The 18,952-nt window shown below is 36.8% G+C and overlaps 1 protein-coding gene across 1 annotated transcript in view; it reads left to right on the top strand.

Annotated features, from left to right (window-relative positions):
• Window positions 1-18,952, top strand: part of CDH12 (cadherin 12) — a 679,766-nt gene that overhangs the window by 640,013 nt on the left and 20,801 nt on the right. Inside the window, exon 9 of the mRNA XM_034998857.1 lies at window positions 10,445-10,581. Coding sequence (XP_034854748.1) covers window positions 10,445-10,581 — 137 coding nt within the window. The remainder of the gene's footprint in view (window positions 1-10,444; window positions 10,582-18,952) is intronic.

Genomic DNA, 18,952 nt, shown 5'->3' with positions numbered 1-18,952 from the left:
ACATAAATTACATACATATCTTTTCACGGCATACTAGGTCACTTCCTTTTTTTTATTTTTATTTTTTTAAAGACTTATTTATTCATTTGAGAGAGAGCGAGAGTGAGAGCTAGAGAGCTAGAGAGAGAGAGAGAGAGAGAGAGAGAGTGAGAGAGAACATGAGCAGGGGGAGGGAGAAGCAGACTCCCCGCCAAGCAGGGAGCCCAACACGGGACTCAATCCCAGTACCCTGCGATCATCACCTGAGCTGAAGTCAGACACTTAAACAATTGAGCCACCCACGTGCCCATAGGTCACTTCTTTTTAGTGCTAAATACTATTCTGTTGTCCGGATGTACCAAAGTTTATTTGTCCACTCACCTAACTAAAAAACATCTTAATTACTTTCAAGTCTTGGCAATTACTGATAAAGTAGTATAAAGATCTAGGTGCAGGTTTTTATGTGGAAATAAATTATCAGCTCCTTTGCATCATTACCAAGAAGTGCATTTGTTGGATCATATGGTAAGAGTATGCCTAGATTTGTAAAAAGCTACTAAACTATCTTCCAAAGTGATTGTACCATTTGGCATTTTCATTATCAATGAAATGCTCCTCATCCTCACCAGCATTTGGTGTTCGGTATTCCAAATTTTGGACATTCTAAAAGGTGTGTAGTGGTACCTCATAGTTGTTTTAATTTGCTGACTGAACAGCTTAGTGGAGCATCTTTTCATGTGCTCATTTGACATCTGTATATCCTCTTGTAAGGATAAGACTTGTTCAGGTCTTTGACCAATTTTTAAATTGTTTGTTTTCATATTGTTGAGTTTTATGAATGCTATTGTTTTCCAGTGCAATCAGAATAAGCAGGGATTTCTAGTAAAGGTGTTGTCTTTCTTTAATATTGTCAACTACAGGATAGATCCCATTGTAAGCAGGAGATTCTGATGGATGAGTAACTTAAGAAGATCATATCTAAAGCTTGCATATACTCAATTATCTCATTGGGAGTAGCTTCTGATGAGTTTCTGGCTAATGACTACCCAAAGAGATCAAGGAGAGATTGCAGATATGCAAATCAAGTCCCTGATAAACATATACAATTCAGATATAGCATTAAGTGATATTCGGCTCAGAACCAGCACTAAAAAATCTGGCAATGCGATTCACCGAAACTCAACTTTTCTCTTTCCCTTTGTTCACACAATTCTATTCCCTCCATAAAATAGTTCCTCACCTTATACTTCATCACCTTCAACCTAGACCTTGCCATCTTAGGTGGCAAAACCATATGTGTACTTCTTGTCCACTCTAACTCACTTCTTCCTCCCAATATTGTGTTTTTCTTATCTTATATTCATTAAAATCATCAACCATATTGAATTCTATCATGATGCTTACCACTTTTTGCTTATTGAATAAATATGTATTCACTTTTTAAATGCCATCTCCAAAATGCAGAAAATGAAAACATACTTGAGAGTTGGGGATATTTCCTTGTTCTCTGACATACGACATGCAAAATTTAATTTGATTTTAAGATTCTCTTGGTAAATTCATCCTAATACATAGTGAAATGTAGAATGTATATGTATGTGTATGTGTGCATTTGTATTTTTCCAAATTGAGTATAAACAGATCTGATATATAAATATAATTGGTCTTGGGCGCCTCGGTGGCTCAGTCATTTAAGCAACCTGCTCTTGATTTAGGCTCAGGTCATGATCTCAGGGTCCTGAGATCTGAGCCCCACATTGGACTCTGTGCTCACTGGGGAGTCTGCTCCAGCAAGCTCTCTCCCTCTCCCTCTGCCCCTCCCTCTGCTCCCTCACTCTCTCTGAAATGAATAAATAAATCTTTATATATATATATATGTCTTTTTGTTTTTTAAATGTTTGAAGATCTGGGTGTTTAGGGTTTAATCTCTGCTGTCTTACACAGTACAGTTAAGAGTATACTTTCTTTCTTTTTTTCTTTCCTTCCTTCCTTCCTTCCTTCCTTCCTTCCTTCCTTCCTTCCTTCCTTCCTTCCTTCCTTCCTTCCTTCCTTCCTTCCTTCCTTCCTTCTTCCTTTTTTTGTAAATGGTTTCTCAGTCCTTAGCTTCTATAAATGGAATTAATGGAAGCAAAATATCTTCAGTACATTTGCAAGTAGATGTCATACAAAAATCAACTTTCGACAAATAATTCTCTTGAGGGTCCTAAACACATCACAGTAATAAAAAAGTTAAATAGGGCAAACTCCCCAGATATTAATGCATTAAGCTGCTACTGTAGTGTCTAAATTCCACACTTCCTTTTACTTTTTCCCTGAGTTTCTTTGAAATATTCCATATTAACAGATTCCATCTGCTTTTTCTTCCCGTCTACCATTTGCACACAGTATCTCTATTTTTTTCATTTAATATTTTTTGTGTTGTTCATACTGTTATTTTCCCTGCATCCTTCAAATGATCTAAAAGTTGACAATATGTCTTTTAGTGGTGCTTAGTCCTAGCTATTGTTAAATGTCAGTTGTCTCCACTTAGAATTAATGAAGTAATTTGTGGAAGGTAGTTTCTGATAAAGAGACTAACACACTATTTCTTTTTCTTAAAGTGATCTTTAAAAATGCCTCCTTATGTAGAGTCCAGTTTCTCATTTTGTATAACTCTAATCACTCTTTTGTATTCTAGTTCTTATTATTTAGCAGAGAGCAAACTAATTTTGTATTTATGGCCTGTTTTCTTAGAAAATACTGAATATTCAGATAGCAATTGTTAGAAAACATTTTATCCATAAACCAAAAGGTTATATAAAATATTCATTAAGATAAAACAGTTAATCCTTTTTGAGCACTGCTTACCTTATCTCTTTCCGTTAGCATTCACAATGTGAATTTTAATATATATATATATATATATATATATTCATATTTATATATATATTTGCAAAAGACACATCTGATAAAGGACTTTTCTCCAAAACATACAAGAATTCTTTAAAGTCAAGGATGAAGGAGATGAAATAGAGGGTGAGAAACTATTTTAATTGAAGGGAATGGAATTATGTGAACAAAGGTAAAGAGAAAAGTTGAGTTTTGGTAAATTTTACTTTCAGATTTCTATTTTAGGTTGTAATTTATCAGTGACTGGAATTGTATGTTTGTAATCTCTCCTTGATCTGCTTGGGTAGCCATTAGCCAGAAACTGAGCAGAAGCTCCCTCCAGTAAGACAGTTGAGTATATATTAGCTTCAGATATGCTCTTATCCAATTATTCATCCACCAGAATATCCCATTTACTATTGGATCTATTCTGTAGTTGACGACATTAAAGAAAAGCAACACCTTTATTAGAATCCCCTGCTTATTCTGATTGCACTGGAAATGAAAGAAGCATTCCCTCTAAATTTATACCAATGGAATGATTAAGAACAATTCATTTGAGATGTTGTTTATTGAGAACTTAACTTGCTATGTAGAATGAGAAGATCTTTTGTGAATAAACTCATTGCTTTCTTCCTCAAATGACCGATCCATTGACAATCAGTAAAATAGGAGCTACTGCAAAGAACATGTACCAAACGGACAAGTTTACTTTTATTTGCTTTGGTGGCAATTAACTATCAACGTATAGTGACATCATTTTTAAAATATTTTATGTATTTATTATTTGAGAGAGAGAGATGGTGAGAGAGAGAGAGAGAGAGTGAGTGCTCAAGCACTGGTGTGAACAGGGTGTGGGGGAAGGGCAGAGGCAGAGGGAGAAGCAGGCCCCCCACTGAGCAGGGAGCCCCGATGCAGAGCTTCATCCCAGGACCCTGGGATCATGACCTGAGCCAAGGCAGACATTTAACCAACTGAGCCACCCAACATACAGTGACATCATAATAACTAATTTATTCCTGGCTTTGAGCTGAGCACTTTGGTCAGATTTGTTTGAGCATCACAACTGACATTATTTTACAGAAAGAGAAACTGAGGCCTAGGAAGATCGAATTATGTCTTCAGTAAGAATGAGAATAGGATTTAACCATAAGCAGCCAGATTCTAAATGTCAAACTCATTGCTCCCCTTCTTCAGTGTAATTGAGATACTCACCTAAGTTTTTGAGTTGCTTTTAAATTTTAAGATTGCTGAAAATATAATTAAAATATCATGGTTTTCAGTAGCTTATTAAGCAAAATTGATAGACATATGTACAAGGTTCTCTGAACTAATAAAAAATGAATTCTCTGGGCACCTGGGTGGCTCAGTTGGTTAAGCGACTGCCTTCCGCTCAGGTCATGATCCTGGAGTCCCTGGATAGAGTCCTGCATCGGGCTCCCTGCTCGGCGGGGAGTCTGCTTCTCCCTCTGACCCTCCCCCCTCTCATGTGCTCTCTCTCTCTCATTCTCTCTCTCAAATAAATAAATAAAATCTTTAAAAAAAAATGAATTCTCCAGCCTAAAAAAAAAAAAAAATATCCATATTATGAGAATCATTGGTTTATCCTTTTTTATTGTTGTACTTCATTATAGGACCGTTCCACAGTATTTTATACATTCACTAATTGATGGGCATGTGAGATGTTTCCAGTTTGGGCAATTATGAATAAAGCTGCTATAAACTTTCAGAAAACAACAACAACAACAAAAAAACCCAAAATTGATAGAAAGTCAAAACAAGTCAGTAAAAATATATAATATTTAATCCTTAAAATATGATAACTATGGACCCATATTATATACTTGGAAGTATTCTAAACATTTTACATATGTTTCCCTGATTTAAACCTTACAACTGTAACTAAATCTGAAAAATGTTCAAATTATTATTTTTTAAAAGATTTTATTTATTTAGTGAGAATGCACACCCAAGAGAGAGTGAGAGAGAGAGAGCAGAAGCAGGGGCAGAGAGAGAAGCAGACTTCCTGCTGAGCAGGGAGCCCGATGCGGGACTCGATCCCGGGACCCCAGGATCATGACCTGAGCTGAAGGCAGACGCTTAAGTGACTGAGCCATCCAGGCGCCACCTAAATCTGAAAAACGTTTAATTGAACTATGACAATATTGACATTTGTCAAGCTGGAAAAGCAAATATCTAATTATACAGTTGTTTTATTAACATTTTGGGGGGTATGTATTGAAATAAAATCTTATTATTTGAGATTCAGTACCTTTTATTTTTCTTAACCATGAAGTTCTTATAAGATTTAGACATAACTGAGGATTTATTGACAAAATTCAATGGATCTGTAATACAGATTTACAGGTCTAATTTTTACGTGGATTGGATCTTGACAGTCAATGATGAGTTTGCTTTTATTTTTAAACAAATTTTATATTAGTGATTCTAGTGATACACTCAAAGAAATCTCAATAGCTAAGTGTCCAGATATTAGTTAGGGTGATAAATTATTTTGAAAGCTATCTTACTATGTTTCATGTTAACTCCTCAAGATGACAAAACATCCAAGTTGCTTATATATACTTTATAACTGAATTTTTGAGTTTACCTTTTGCTGGTTCCAATTCTTTGCTTTATCTTGAAATGCTGAGGAGTACCCCATATAAGTTATACACATTTTATACCTCATTCCTTTCTATGATTTCTTTAATTGCTTTTAGAAAATAGCCTTTTCTCACACTTATTTGAAATTTCACATTATTTTGATTTTTTTAAATGATCAGTTACTTCAAATATTTCAGAGTTATGAAACCCTCTCCTTAGAAAATATTATAAGACTATTTGATGAATTGGGGCATCTGGGGTGCACAGCGGCTAAGTGTCCAACTCTTGGCTTTGGCTCAGGTCATGATCTCAGGGTTGTAAGATCAAGCCCCACATTGGACTCCACACTCAGCACGGAGTCTCCTTAAGACTTTCACTCCCTCTATCGCTCCCCCTGCTCTCTCTCTCTCAAATAAATAAATAAATCTTTTTTTTTTTTAGATTTTTTATTTTTAAAGATTTTTATTTATTTATTTGACAGAGAGAGAGATAGCGAGAGCAGGAACACAAGCAGGGAGAGTGGGAGAGGGAGAAGCAGTCTTCCCGCCAATCAAGGGGCCTGATGTGGGACTCGATCCCAGGACCCTGGGATCATGACCTGAGCCGAAGGCAGACGCTTAACGACTGAGCCACCCAGGTGCCCTAAATAAATAAATCTTAAAAAAAAAAGAAGAGTATTTGACAAGTTAGGAGAACATGAGTAATTTTCAGAGTGTAAAGGAGCTAAAGAATAAACAAATTGCAAGGAGGAGATAAAACTCAGTTATTAGGAAAAAAATGGGAATAAAAGCTGTCTTTCAAATATGATGTCTATATTCGGGTCTTAAATGGTAAATGACTAGTTAAAATGGTACCTTTCTTCAGAGACATTTGGCCACAGCTACTAGAGAGAGTAAATAAATCCAACTGTGACTTGCAACAACAGGCAATTGATTCAGTTCAAAGAAATAGTTTTGTTGAAGACACCTGAAAAAGACTTCAAAATTCATATGTTTGCATATTCAAAGATACCAAATAAATAACTCTGTGCTTGAAATGTGATCAGGCTATTATTAACAACAGTCAGATGTTCTTATAAAATAATACAATTCATACATAAAGTACAAGATGCTAGGGATAGAACAATAAACCTGGTGATGAATCCTTCCTACTCTCTAGAAACTTTCTGTGTCGTCCACAAAACAAGCTACAATTAGTTTGAGAGAGACTGTAATGCCAATTAAAATTGATAAATTAGATAAAAGAAGTACGAAGATAAAATTTTGTAATAAGGAAGCAATAAAGCTGCCTGGAGGGATTTGGTATGGCTGCAGGGGAAGAAACATGAGCGAAGGGACGATCACATTATTCACTTACTGCGTCATGTAGTACTGTCCATATGTTTTAATACACGAGAAAACGGAGACTACCTGTTTAATATTGAAGCTCTTAACTGCAGAACCCAAATTTGGATCAATATTTGCCTAAACTTTACTTTCTTCCCATTAGGGCAAGCTGCTTCAGAGTTTTCTGAAGAATAAACCCAAATCCGGGTATAAAACTTGGGGAGAAGATAAAGTTGGCATCCAGATACATAAATGGATACAAGTCAGAAGATCATATAGGACTATTTAAAAAGGACTTAAGAAATGAGAAAATCATGGGGTGTCTGGGTGGCCTCAGTCCTTTGACCATCTGACTTTGGCTCAGGTCACGACTCAGGGTCCTGGGATTGAGTCCCACATTGGGATCCCTGCTCAGTGGGGAGTCTGCTTCTCCCTCTGTCTCAGCCCCCGCCCCTGCTCATGCTCTCTTTGTCTCTCTCTCTCAAATAAATAAATAAAATCTTAAAAAAAAAAAGAAAAGAAAATCTTAAGTAACCTGGAGGGAAAAAAATATAACAACTATAATTTTAATAAACTGTAGATTATGATGCACTTATCTTTCTTTAAATTTGTGTTTTAATGATATTATGTGCTTCCAAAAGGAAAATTTGAAGACAGAAGGGTTATGCCTTTATTAAATCATTATAATTTATAAAATGTTTAGTTTAACATCAAACAAGCAAGAGAAGCTCTCTAAACTATCTATGCTATAACTCTTAATTTTACTAAGAGGAAAGTTAGAATGAGGAGGAGGATTAGGAAAAAAAAACAAAACAAAGAGGAACTAATAGGAAACTAGCAACTACTATTTAAAAAGTTCTAGAGAAATGTTAGGATTTCTAAGAAAAAAATGTAATTGTGATTCTTGATGAAGCAATTATAATCTTAATTGTTGCTGTATGTGGCGTAAGTTCTCAATAAAATGTGGAAATAAATTGAACTGAATTTACTTTCATTTAATTATCTTCCCCAAGACAAAAACAAAACAACAACAACAAAAAAACAGTGACTAAAAGAAGATAGAGGGAAGAGATTTTGATTATTATCACATTAACAAAATAAAATTGCCTACCTGACCTGAATCATTACTCCTAATCTTTATTGCTTAAGGAACGAGATGTAATACTTTTAGAGTAACTCACTCCCATCAAGTACTTTTTACAAAATGTGTTTGAGAATTTAGCTTTTCCATTAACTGTGAGAAAGTTATTAGGCAAATTAAAAGACACAATTTTAAGGAGAATGCTTACCTAATGAAGAGAAGAAAACTTTTTAAGGCATTTCTGAAAACTCATTTACAGAAAAGTAATAAAATTGTACTCTGTCAAGTGGTCTGCACAGATTAGGTTAATGCTTTAATTTTTGATTTCTATTCAATTGTTAAAAGAGGTTTCTTAGCAACAGCGGCTGCATACTTATATGAACTATACATTTGTTCCATCATATATAGATCATAAACCCATTTTTTAAAAATTTAAATCTCATCTACTTACTAGAAAAGCATAAGGTGATTCAAATTCTCTATTTCAGGGTTTTGCTCATTTACACTGGTGAGTGAGGCCAAATTAGACAGTCCATTGTTATACAGTGGCGATTAATTGCAGTTAAAATATCACTGTAGCCATAGATTGGCTGTGGACTATGGCAAACCTAAAGTAAACATGGGATCTACACTCTGGGAGGGCGTATCTCCTGAAAACAATCTAGACATTTTAGGACAGGGTCATGTCTTCTCTGAAAATGTCTAGGAAATGTAGGAGTTCCATTTTCAGTTTCGTCGATGGTCATTTCTTTAATTGCTATCTTGTGCAGAACATCACGGTTTAGAGTGGTGGTTGTTGCTTCACGATTACTGTTCAGTCAGGCACAGGGCTGGATCAGTCTCACAAAGACAGGACGTCAGGAAAATGCCAGGACCTCGTACTAGAGCCACAGTCTTGCAGTCTGATCGGCTGTGGGAAGATGCTGAAGATGTTTAGCTGAGTAGAAAACGTTCAGATAAGTTTCAGTAGTACTCCAGAAGAAGGCAGGAAGCTTTTTGAGAGGATCACATCCAGAGAAGGGACGTACCAAAACTTACGAGGTGACGGAGCTAAAGATTAGATACCAGATAATAGTGAATAAGAGACAAACAAAAACATCGTTGGGTGAAATAGGGCCTGGCTGTTTGTGCCCGTGGACTGTGTTTTAGGGGTTTGTGTGGGAGCATTGTAGTTCAGGTATTTTAACGTTGCTGTTTTGAAGTACATGACTTGACTAACTTTGGCCTTGTGTTGACCTTGCTGTGATTCCCAGGCTAGAGTAATGGTGATAAATATATTGCTCATTGAGCCTTTTGATGAGCAGAGCCCTTTTACATAAAATGTTCTATTTAAAATTGGTAAGACTACATGATGATAATCATAGAGAAAACATTGATGACCTGGTTCAAGTATCAGCTCTAAAGCTTTCTATGTGAACTGGGGCAGATTCCTTAATATCTCTATGCTTCAGTTTTTTCATCGGTAAAATAGGGAGATGAATAATACTTATTTTTTAGGGCTTTGGTGGGGCTTTAATAAGGTAACACATGTAAGCATTTAGAACAGTATCTGGAACATGCTAAGATTTCAAAATGTTTATTACTGTGGTCGAAAATATGTGTTGGAAAAAGATTTTTTTCACTCTATGTATCTGCTATATAAAGATTTATATAAATTCAGTTTCTGTTTTTGTTTTTTTTTTAATTAATTTTCTTGGATTGTTTTAGTCCATGTAAAGAAGGTAACATCTGGGGCGCCTGGGTGGCTCAGTTGGTTAAGTGACTGCCTTCGGCTCAGGTCATGATCCTGGAGTCCCGGGATCGAGTCCCGCATCGGGCTCCCTGCTCAGCGGGGGGGTCATCTTCTCCCTCTGACCCTCTTCCCTCTTGTGCTGTCTCTCATTCTCTCTCTCAAATAAATAAATAAATAAATAAATAAAAATCTTAAAAAAAAGAAGGTAACATCTGTTATTAGCAAATAGGTTAATGAATAAAGAAGATAAAGGGACATTATTAGCTAAGTTCACTGTTTTATTTTTTTAGAAAGTTGTTCTGATATATAGAGTAATTAAACAACAGTGGCTCTTTTATATGTGTTTGAGGAAAATAATTCTGTACAATCGCCCCATTGCCAATAACAAAATTGCCCCTTAGTTTCCATAATATGATTCTTTCCTATCTGTGGAAATAAAGATTCTACCTTTGTTCTGGCCTAAGCTCTTTGTAGCAGTAGCCAGAAGCCTCCCCCACCCCCAGCTCTTCCCACAGCCGCTGTAAGGAATCTTCTACTACTTGGAAAAGTTTTAATATTCAGCAGGTTAAGGAAACCCATGATCAGCTTTAGAATTTTAGTCTCTGCTGAGCTTTCAAGGTGTCAAGACCCTAAAATAATACGAACAGCAGGAGTACTAAATCTTTCATTATTTCCAGTTTCCCCTTGAGCATAGTGACTTTGCAATAAAGAAGCTGTCATTGAGACTCTTCTTTATAGCAAGGTGGGTAATAGCTACAGGGAGAAAAATCAGGAACTGTGTCAAGTTAGCCCGACTGCCATTATGATTCCTGAGTAATCACGGCATATTTGCATCTACGCTTTTATATGCAGGTACTTCATAGATTGGAAGAGTGATGGGGACAGCTACTTTACAATAGACGGAACCGAAGGAACCATCGCCACTAAAGAACTACTAGACAGAGAAAGCACCGCGCAGTATAATTTCTCCATAATTGCGAGTAAAGTTAGTAAGTATGGCCTGGATGGAATCAATGTTACACTGCAGTTCTTTGGATTGAACACTCTCAAACGAGTCCCCGCTGAGGTGTTTTTCATTTTTGGACTGACAGCTGAGTGGTCTCCTGGGGAAACTCAGAAACTTGCTCCTTTTCCTCATAGCATAAGTCCAGAGAAATTTTTGACAGTTGCCAGTGAGCCCTGTTTGCAGGCTTGCACGAATATCCAGCAGTGCATTTCATTGTGTGACCTCATCCTTTTCCACGCTCTACCCTCAACTATCCTCCAGCATTCCAACTTCTCTTCCACACCCGACCTCCATATAGAATATTATTGGCAGCTTCAGAGGCCGGGCAGGAAGAATTAATTCTCACACAAAATCGCCTATTCTGAAATCTTTTCTGAAACTGAAGAGAGTATTTTTAAAGTCACCGCTCTTGCTTCTCTCTCCTTTTCTTAGAATGTAACTTTAATGTTTTGTTTTGTTTTTGTTTTTGTTTTTGTTTTTGTTTTTAATGAACATCCCTGTGGAATATACAGGAGCTCTAAGTACTTTTCTTTAGGGAGTCACTCAGAATCGATAGGATTGTTAGGATCAATCCATGGTGTTGATTTCTGGTTGGTCCGGAGGAGAATCCTCTCGACTGAGAGTGACAAAGCTCTCAATATGTTTGACTGGACAACCTAGGATACTGTTACAACTTCCTAAGGTAACAGATTACTGGGGGGGAATGGTGACATTTGGTTATCAATGTAATTGTTTGCACAAGAAAGTGCATCTTCCCATCCATCTGCTTATGGTCTCTTGAAAGTTTTGGGGAAATCCCTTCTGAGCATCTTTCATTTTGTTTCTTTCTCATCTTATTTTGTTCATCTGGTACACATACTTTGACAGCTAATTTCATTTTTCTATGCAAGGAAGAGCTAACTGAATATTTCTGTTGAGGGGTTTTTTGTTCAGTCTCAATTCAGTGGGGTGTAAATATTAAATAGTTTTGTTTATCTTCAACAATTGCTTTGAAACACGAACAGTCAGACACCTATTCCCAGGCCTTAATGATATCTTTAGCTGATTTCATTATGTTGTGGTTATTCTGATTACTAAGGGTAAGACTAACATAAAAGAACATATGGCTTTCACCTTGTTTATTGGACCACTGACCTGTCCTGTGAGTAAACCGACTACCCCGAGGCTGCCACACTAGTGAGGTCACATATTGGTGGTCAGGTTGACCATCCCAGTTCAGCTCAGCCTTCCAATCATACCTGCCAGTGCGCTGCATATGTGCATGAAACAATCTTGGAATCTCTAGCCCAGGCCATTTGCTAGAGTGATACCACAGTGCAGCCTCCACCAATGCCATGTGAAATGGAACATATACTTGGACCAACATTGCCCAGATGCTTAACTCACAACATTGGGAGAAGGACAAAAAGAGTAATTAGTTCAAGCAACTACATTTTAAGGTCACTGGTTGTTAAACAGCAATAGATGACTGCAGAACTCGAGGCCACCGCGAGTTGGAACTGTGACTCCTCGCTGTTGGGGATACACGTTTTCCCGCCTGCTAGAGTGGAAAAGACAGAGGGAAGGGCAGATACATAAGTCTCTCTTATCTGCCCCCATATAATACTCCATTGCTTGCCACTGCTTCTAGGGCTCAATGGACTGGCAGTAAAGGTAGTTGCCAGAGCTCCAGTTGCACAATCAGTTAGCGCGTGGTACTTATACAGTCAAGGCAGTTGCCCAAACACTGTCCTCTTAAGTGATCTTTGAGTTATTTGATGTGGGGGGCTCTGGACATCCCATCTACAAGGGAACTTGATATGGGAACCCATGCAGTAGACCTTCCAACTTCTTAATTCCAGGGTCCCCTTACATAGAGGACAGTATTCTTGGGTGAGTTTATAGCATGATTTCTCAATTTTAGCTTTCTGTTGTGCCCACTTGACCCTGAGGACACTCACCCATCTTTGTCACACCGAACAGGGACTTCCCAGGCTGTTCTATTGAATGGTTTCTCTGTCCGGCCACCTCCTTTCAAATCTGCCCTTCTTGCTCAGTTAGGCTCTGAGAGCAGATCATCCAGTCAGCTGCCTGAGCAGACATATCATCAGGAGAACAGAACGCCGCTCTCCCCTTTTCGGAGGACACCGTTTTCTTTATGGTGTTTTCCTGGTCTCCTTTCACACCTGGCATCTTTTTTCCCCTACTATACTGCATCCTATTACAATTACGTTTGTTACTCATCATTCCTCTCATGTTGACTTTCAATTATTTCACTCAACCAGAATGTTGGGGGATAGCTTAACCATATTGTAGATAGAAAATAAACTTTGGTTTTCTAAGATCTTTGGCAAATGTGGTGAAAATGAATTAAGCTATGGAGTGTAAGGCTTTCCTGAACCATTCACCCTAATGGATTGTACATTCTAAATGACAACTAAGCAGAGGTAGTCTCTTCAAATAACTTTTGTTTGTCAAAGACATATTGACCATAACAAAAGATTATTTATTAGAAAACTATCTAATCTGGGGTGCCTGGGTGCCTCAGTCGGTTGGGCATCTGCCTTCGGCTTGGGTAGTGATCCTGGGGTCCTGGGATCGAGCCCCACATCGGGCTCCATGCTGGGTGGGAAGCCTGCTTCTCCCTCTCTCTCTGCTTGCCTGCCTGCCTACTTGTGATCTCTCTCTCTCTCTCTGTCAAATAAATAAATAAAAACTTAAAAAAAAAAAGAAAACTAATCTTACCTAAACCTTCCTATTAATACACACATACACAAAACGTGCATATTTTTTGAAGTGGGAATAGTAGGCTTCCGTACCTTAACTCAGGCTGAAAGTCTGCAGATAGTGCATTAATCACTTGTAGCTCAGGAAGGTCTCTTTCTCGCCCACAGCTCTGTAGACCACCCAAACCATCACGATGGTGTGACGGCACCGACAGTAGCAGGTCTGATACCTCCAGTCAGAGACTTGCACTTGGCCTGCTTAGACAATGAAAGGAGGGTATGCACTTTTGCTGTGGAAGCAAGTGTCACTGATCCTCCATTTTAGATTTTTCAGGTTTGGAGAAATCTATTTTTTTAGCTGTCAATATGATTAGGGCACATGCTGGCTCTAGTTTTTACCTAAATGCAAATTTGGAAACCCTAGTGGGTAGATTCTCATTAGCTATGTTGGCCCTTACTGGGAAATATGCAGAACTGGGACTTAGACACATAATGGAGATGTATACATATATCTCTCTCTCCACGTATATAACCTTATCCATATATCCATATATATGTACATATATATGTAAAATCTTATACAATATAAGAGTGATATCAAATTAACATTTCTAAAATAGGTACCTCTGTTCTGTTCCAGTACCTATTCAAAGACCATTGTGTAGATTTTAGGACCCTAAGGAAGTCTGCTGGGGTAAATGCTATGTATCCATGTGAAAAATAAAGAGGCTGAACACATACCACATAATAATTAAAGATTTACAATAAGAATAGCTTATGGGCTTTATTTTGCTTGAATTCACAGAGTTTAAAAGTAAAATTTATTCGTGTTCTAATGCATAAGGCTGTTTTCATTGATCAAACTAGCCAGCTGGGCAGGAAACACTATCTTTATGGTGAATGACTGAGAAATAAATAGTTTACACTTGTACTGCCAAGAAGAAAAAATTATGTAAGTATACCTTATTGCAGATTGAACTAGCATGTGTTTTGGCCTGACCCTTACATAAAAATTCTCAGGCAAATGAAATGTTACAATGATTGAACAACTTCCCATTAATTAAAAAGCAGTCATTAATCAGTGTTGCTATAGTTGGAGATCCAAATAATTTTATTAGGCTCCTAATAATTCTTTTATGCATTACTGCTTTGCTGTTTTTATGATACTAATCTTGAGAATTTTAAAAAAAGATGGAAACTCCAAAAATTCACTTCATTCCAATTATCAGAAACTTTCAATACATAAATGTTTCCAATTTTTTTGGCATTACTGTAATGAATATAATTAGGCAAAGATAATTAAAAATATCTACATTAAAGCCTTAGAACATATTTTATATAATTATGAAATAAATGATGCCAGAGACAATTATTTTCTTAGTCAATAGTTATCCAGATGGCAATGGATTGTTTGCATTTATTATGAAACAGGTCAAAAATCACTGAATTGACTCACTAACTGTTATATTTGGGGAAAATATTTTATGTAAATATATCCTTATATTTGTTGGGATATATATATATATTATATATATATATATATATATAAGTTGGGATTAAATTGTTGGGTAATTATTTTTTGAGGTTATTTGAAAATAGAGCTATTTTGTTAGGACTTCTTTTTACTTCAACATAATGCAAATGATATCATCTTCATATGTACAGAAAAATTAAACTCTGGCATTACTATCCATAATTCAGGCTAAACATAAATTCATACATTCGTTTTCTTAACTTTGTATAGAACATCATTTATGTGCAAAACACAATTTGTTGTGAGTTATGAGAAAAACGAGACCAAAGTCTATGCTTACGAATATTAAAGTTTAGGAGCAGTTAGAAATTGACCAAAAGAGAGAATTTTAGTAAGTTATAACCATGTGAATTATGCTGAATTCCAGGGACTTTGGATGTAAGGGTGTTCTTATACAACCTCCAGGGGGAAGTTGCAGAAGGTTGTAAAGGACCAGAGTATGGTCATTAAGTGATAAAAGGTTTAAACCCAAAGAATTAGATTTTGTGACAGAATTTTCCAAAGGATTTCATCCGCCTGCATGCCACATAACCATGAAATGATGTTCTTAGACCAAATGAGAAGAAAGTACCTAATTTTTCTGAAATGATAGTAAGTAATAATAATAATATAAACTAACAGACTAAACAATTATACTCGCTTCATATATATTCAATCAAGATGGATATTATGGTCCACACTGTGAGGGTGCAGAAATAGAAGCTCAGAGAGATTTCGTTTGTGGCTCCATGTCACACTGGGAGTGGTGACCAAATGAGGATGGGAGTCCTGGGCTCTCTCACTCCAAAACAGAATTTCCCAGGGACAATTAATCATTTGCCTAAGCTTATTAGATATATTTTAAGTGAGTTATTAGTTGAACTAGTCAAGGTGATTTTCATATGCATAGATAGAGTACAAATAGTAAAAAATTATACATTTGTAATGTACATAAAATTAAGTTGAAATTTTTGTTAGTCTTGACATCTATCATCTATCTATCTATCTATCATCTATCTATTATCTATCTATCTAGGCTTGTTAGACTGTTTATCTATCACAATTCTTTTTTTTTTTTAAGATTTTATTTATTTATTTGAGACAGAGAGAATGAGAGACAGAGAGCATGAGAGGGAGGAGGGTCAGAGGGAGAAGCAGACTCCCTGCCGAGCAGGGAGCCCGATGCGGGACTCGATCCCGGGACTCCAGGATCATGACCTGAGCCGAAGGCAGTCGCTTAACCAATTGAGCCACACAGGCACCCTCTATCACAATTCTGTAGTGAATTTGCATGTTTCAGAAATTTTATTGTGTACCGACTGACATCTACTAACTACTCATATAAAATCACCTTTTTAAAAATCAAATCAATAATGGGTGTTATTTGCTTTCCAAATACAAATTTAATTTGTGGTTAGATTAAAGAAAGTCACTTGAGAAGAATTTTTAAAATCATCGAGAGTTTAACATAAAGTGAAATGGCATCTACAGTCTTGCTGACCATGGGTGAAGAATTCAAGGAAAATATGCCGACTATCGTGGTGCCAGTAGGTCATGATCCACAGAAGTTTCTGGTTTTATCAGCTGTGTTGAACCCACTTTCTTCTCAGTTTAGTCTGTTTTTGAAAGAATATTTGTTCATTGATATGTTCAATTTGCTAGAATGCACTAGGCTCTGTGTTAAATCCTGGAGGTTTTAAGATGAATATGAAGTAGTTCTTGCCCTAAAGGAATTCAGAATATCTAAGGCTTTATGTTATTGCAAATATTCAAAATTAATGATAGTTTCCTCTAGTGTTTTCATTGGGAAAAAAATTGGTGATATTTTTAAAGGTTCCTTTTTCTTTAGAGATCAGTTTTTGTCACCAACAGCATAGAAAGTAATATTTGACTTTAGCATAGATATATATGAATAATTTAAATCCTCTTTATGGATTGCTCAGTCTAGATACAGATCATACTACTGTAATTGAACAGAAGCTATTATTAGATATGGTTTATCTTAACTTGTAATTTGAAAATGAACTGATTTCAAGAGAAAAGAAAAAGAAAGCTTGTGTTACCTTTTTGTTGTATCTTGCTCAGTTTGCACTATAATTCAGGGGTTTTTTTGTCATAAAGAGCTAAGATTTCATTCTTGAAGTTATTGTAGTTGCGATTTAGTACATAGTCACAAAATTGAATTTTTAACACTGATAGTTAATTCAAAAGCAGATGTCATCTTTAAATAAGGAAGCCCAACAGCTCCGGCATATTTTAACATACTAGGAACCCTGTGTTTGTCAATGCTTTAATGTTTTCAAAACATTTTCAACTACATTTCTCATTGGTGCTTGGAAATATTCTATTATTTGGACAGTATTTATTGAATATTTAATATGTAATTTAAAATCCCCACCCCTTTGACCCTTGAATGTAAACTGGGCTTTCTCACGGCATGGTGGTCTCGACAGCAGTGCGAGTATTACTCTTTGGAAGTAAGTGATTATCACGTACCTGGGTAGATCTCAGGCGGTGTGCCTTCTCTGAGTTAGTTGATATATATCATGGTGCAGTGACAAGCATAGTAAGAAGATTTGGATTCCAGTCTTGGGTCTGACAAAAAAATGTAGGGCAAGTTTATACCAAAGTTTTCTCATCTCTAAGTGGGCAATTAGAGATCTGTAATTTTCAGACTTGTAGATCATCAGGATACTTTGTCAAATGAAATCATAGGTGGAATCTCAATGTGTATTACGTTGAAGAGAACTGTGGATAAAGCCAATGATTTTTCTTTGCCCCTATAAATTCCTTAGCCCTGAGGAGAATGGCATGAAGGATGTAAGTTCATATCAATTCTAACTTCCTATTAAATTTAAAACTTAGTTTTCGGTGCCTGGGTGGCTCAGATGGTTAAGCGTCTGCCTTCGGCTCAGGTCATGATCCCAGGGTCCTGGGATCGAGTCCCACATTGGGCTCCCTGCTCAGCGGGGAGCCTGCTTCTCCCTCTGCCTCTCTCTCTCTCTCTCTGTGTCTCTTATGAATAAATAACAAATCTAAAAACAAATAAATAAATAAAAAATAAATTTAAAACTTAGTTTCCCATCCATGAGCATGGAATGTTTTTCCATTTCTTTGTGTCATCTTCAATTTCTTTCATCGGTGTTTTATAGTTTTCAGAGTACAGGTCTTTTACCTCTTTGGTTAAGTTTTAATATTGCACTGTATGTTAGCTAACTGGAACTTGAAAGAAAAACTTTTAGAAAATAAATAAGGGGCGCCTGGGTCGCTCAGATGGTTAAGCATCTTCCTTCGGCTCAGGTCATTATCCCAGCGTCCCGGAATCGAGCCCCGCATCGAGCTCCCTGCTCTGCAGGAAGCCTGCTTCTCCCTCTCCCACTCCCCCTGCTTGTGTTCCCTCTCGCTATGTTTCTCTCTGTCAAATAAATAAATAAATAAATCTTAAAAAAATAAATAAATAAAATTTAGTTTTCCTAGGATTTATTAAAGGTTACAATACTAGTTACTAGCGAACATTTTCTAAAAGAGATTTCTGATTAAAGGTTCCATAAATGGGCATACTAGGTATCTCTCCCTTCCCATATGTTCTTCTGACAGTGAGGCTGACATTCCTTCCATCAAGAAGTGGGTTGGATCTCCCCCTTGAATTTCGAAGTGGACTAGTGACAGACCTGACTAACGCGGAGGAGATGCATTTCTATGTGGCTGTGTTAGGTCATAAATGCAAGGGTTTCTGTCCAGATTTCTCTCACTTTTGAAATACTTGCCCTTGAACTTTAGCCGCCATGCTGTGAAGAAACCCAGTCTCCATAAAGAGACCATGAATGAGTATTCTTGTCTCTACCTCCAGCTAGATGTCTAGCAGACCACCAGCATCAAGTACCAGCCATGTGAATAAATGAAACTTTAGATGAGAAAAGCACCGATTCAGGAAGAAATGCCAGTCTTCTTTTCTTTTCCCCTTCCTTCCTTCCTTCCTTTTTTCCTTCCTTCCTTCCTTCCTCTTCTCTGTTCCTTTCTTCTTTCTTTCTTTCTTTTTTTCTTTTTCTTTCTTTCTTCTCTCTCTCTCTTTCTTTCCCTCCTTCCTCTTTCCTTCCTTCCTTCCTTCCTTCCTTCCTTCCTTCCTTCCTTCCTTC

This window comes from Mirounga leonina, unplaced genomic scaffold (assembly GCF_011800145.1).
Source record: "Mirounga leonina isolate KUSES-001 unplaced genomic scaffold, KU_Mleo_1.0 Mir_95, whole genome shotgun sequence".
Taxonomy (NCBI): Eukaryota; Metazoa; Chordata; class Mammalia; order Carnivora; family Phocidae; genus Mirounga; species Mirounga leonina.
This window is presented reverse-complemented; position numbering and strand designations above follow the sequence as displayed.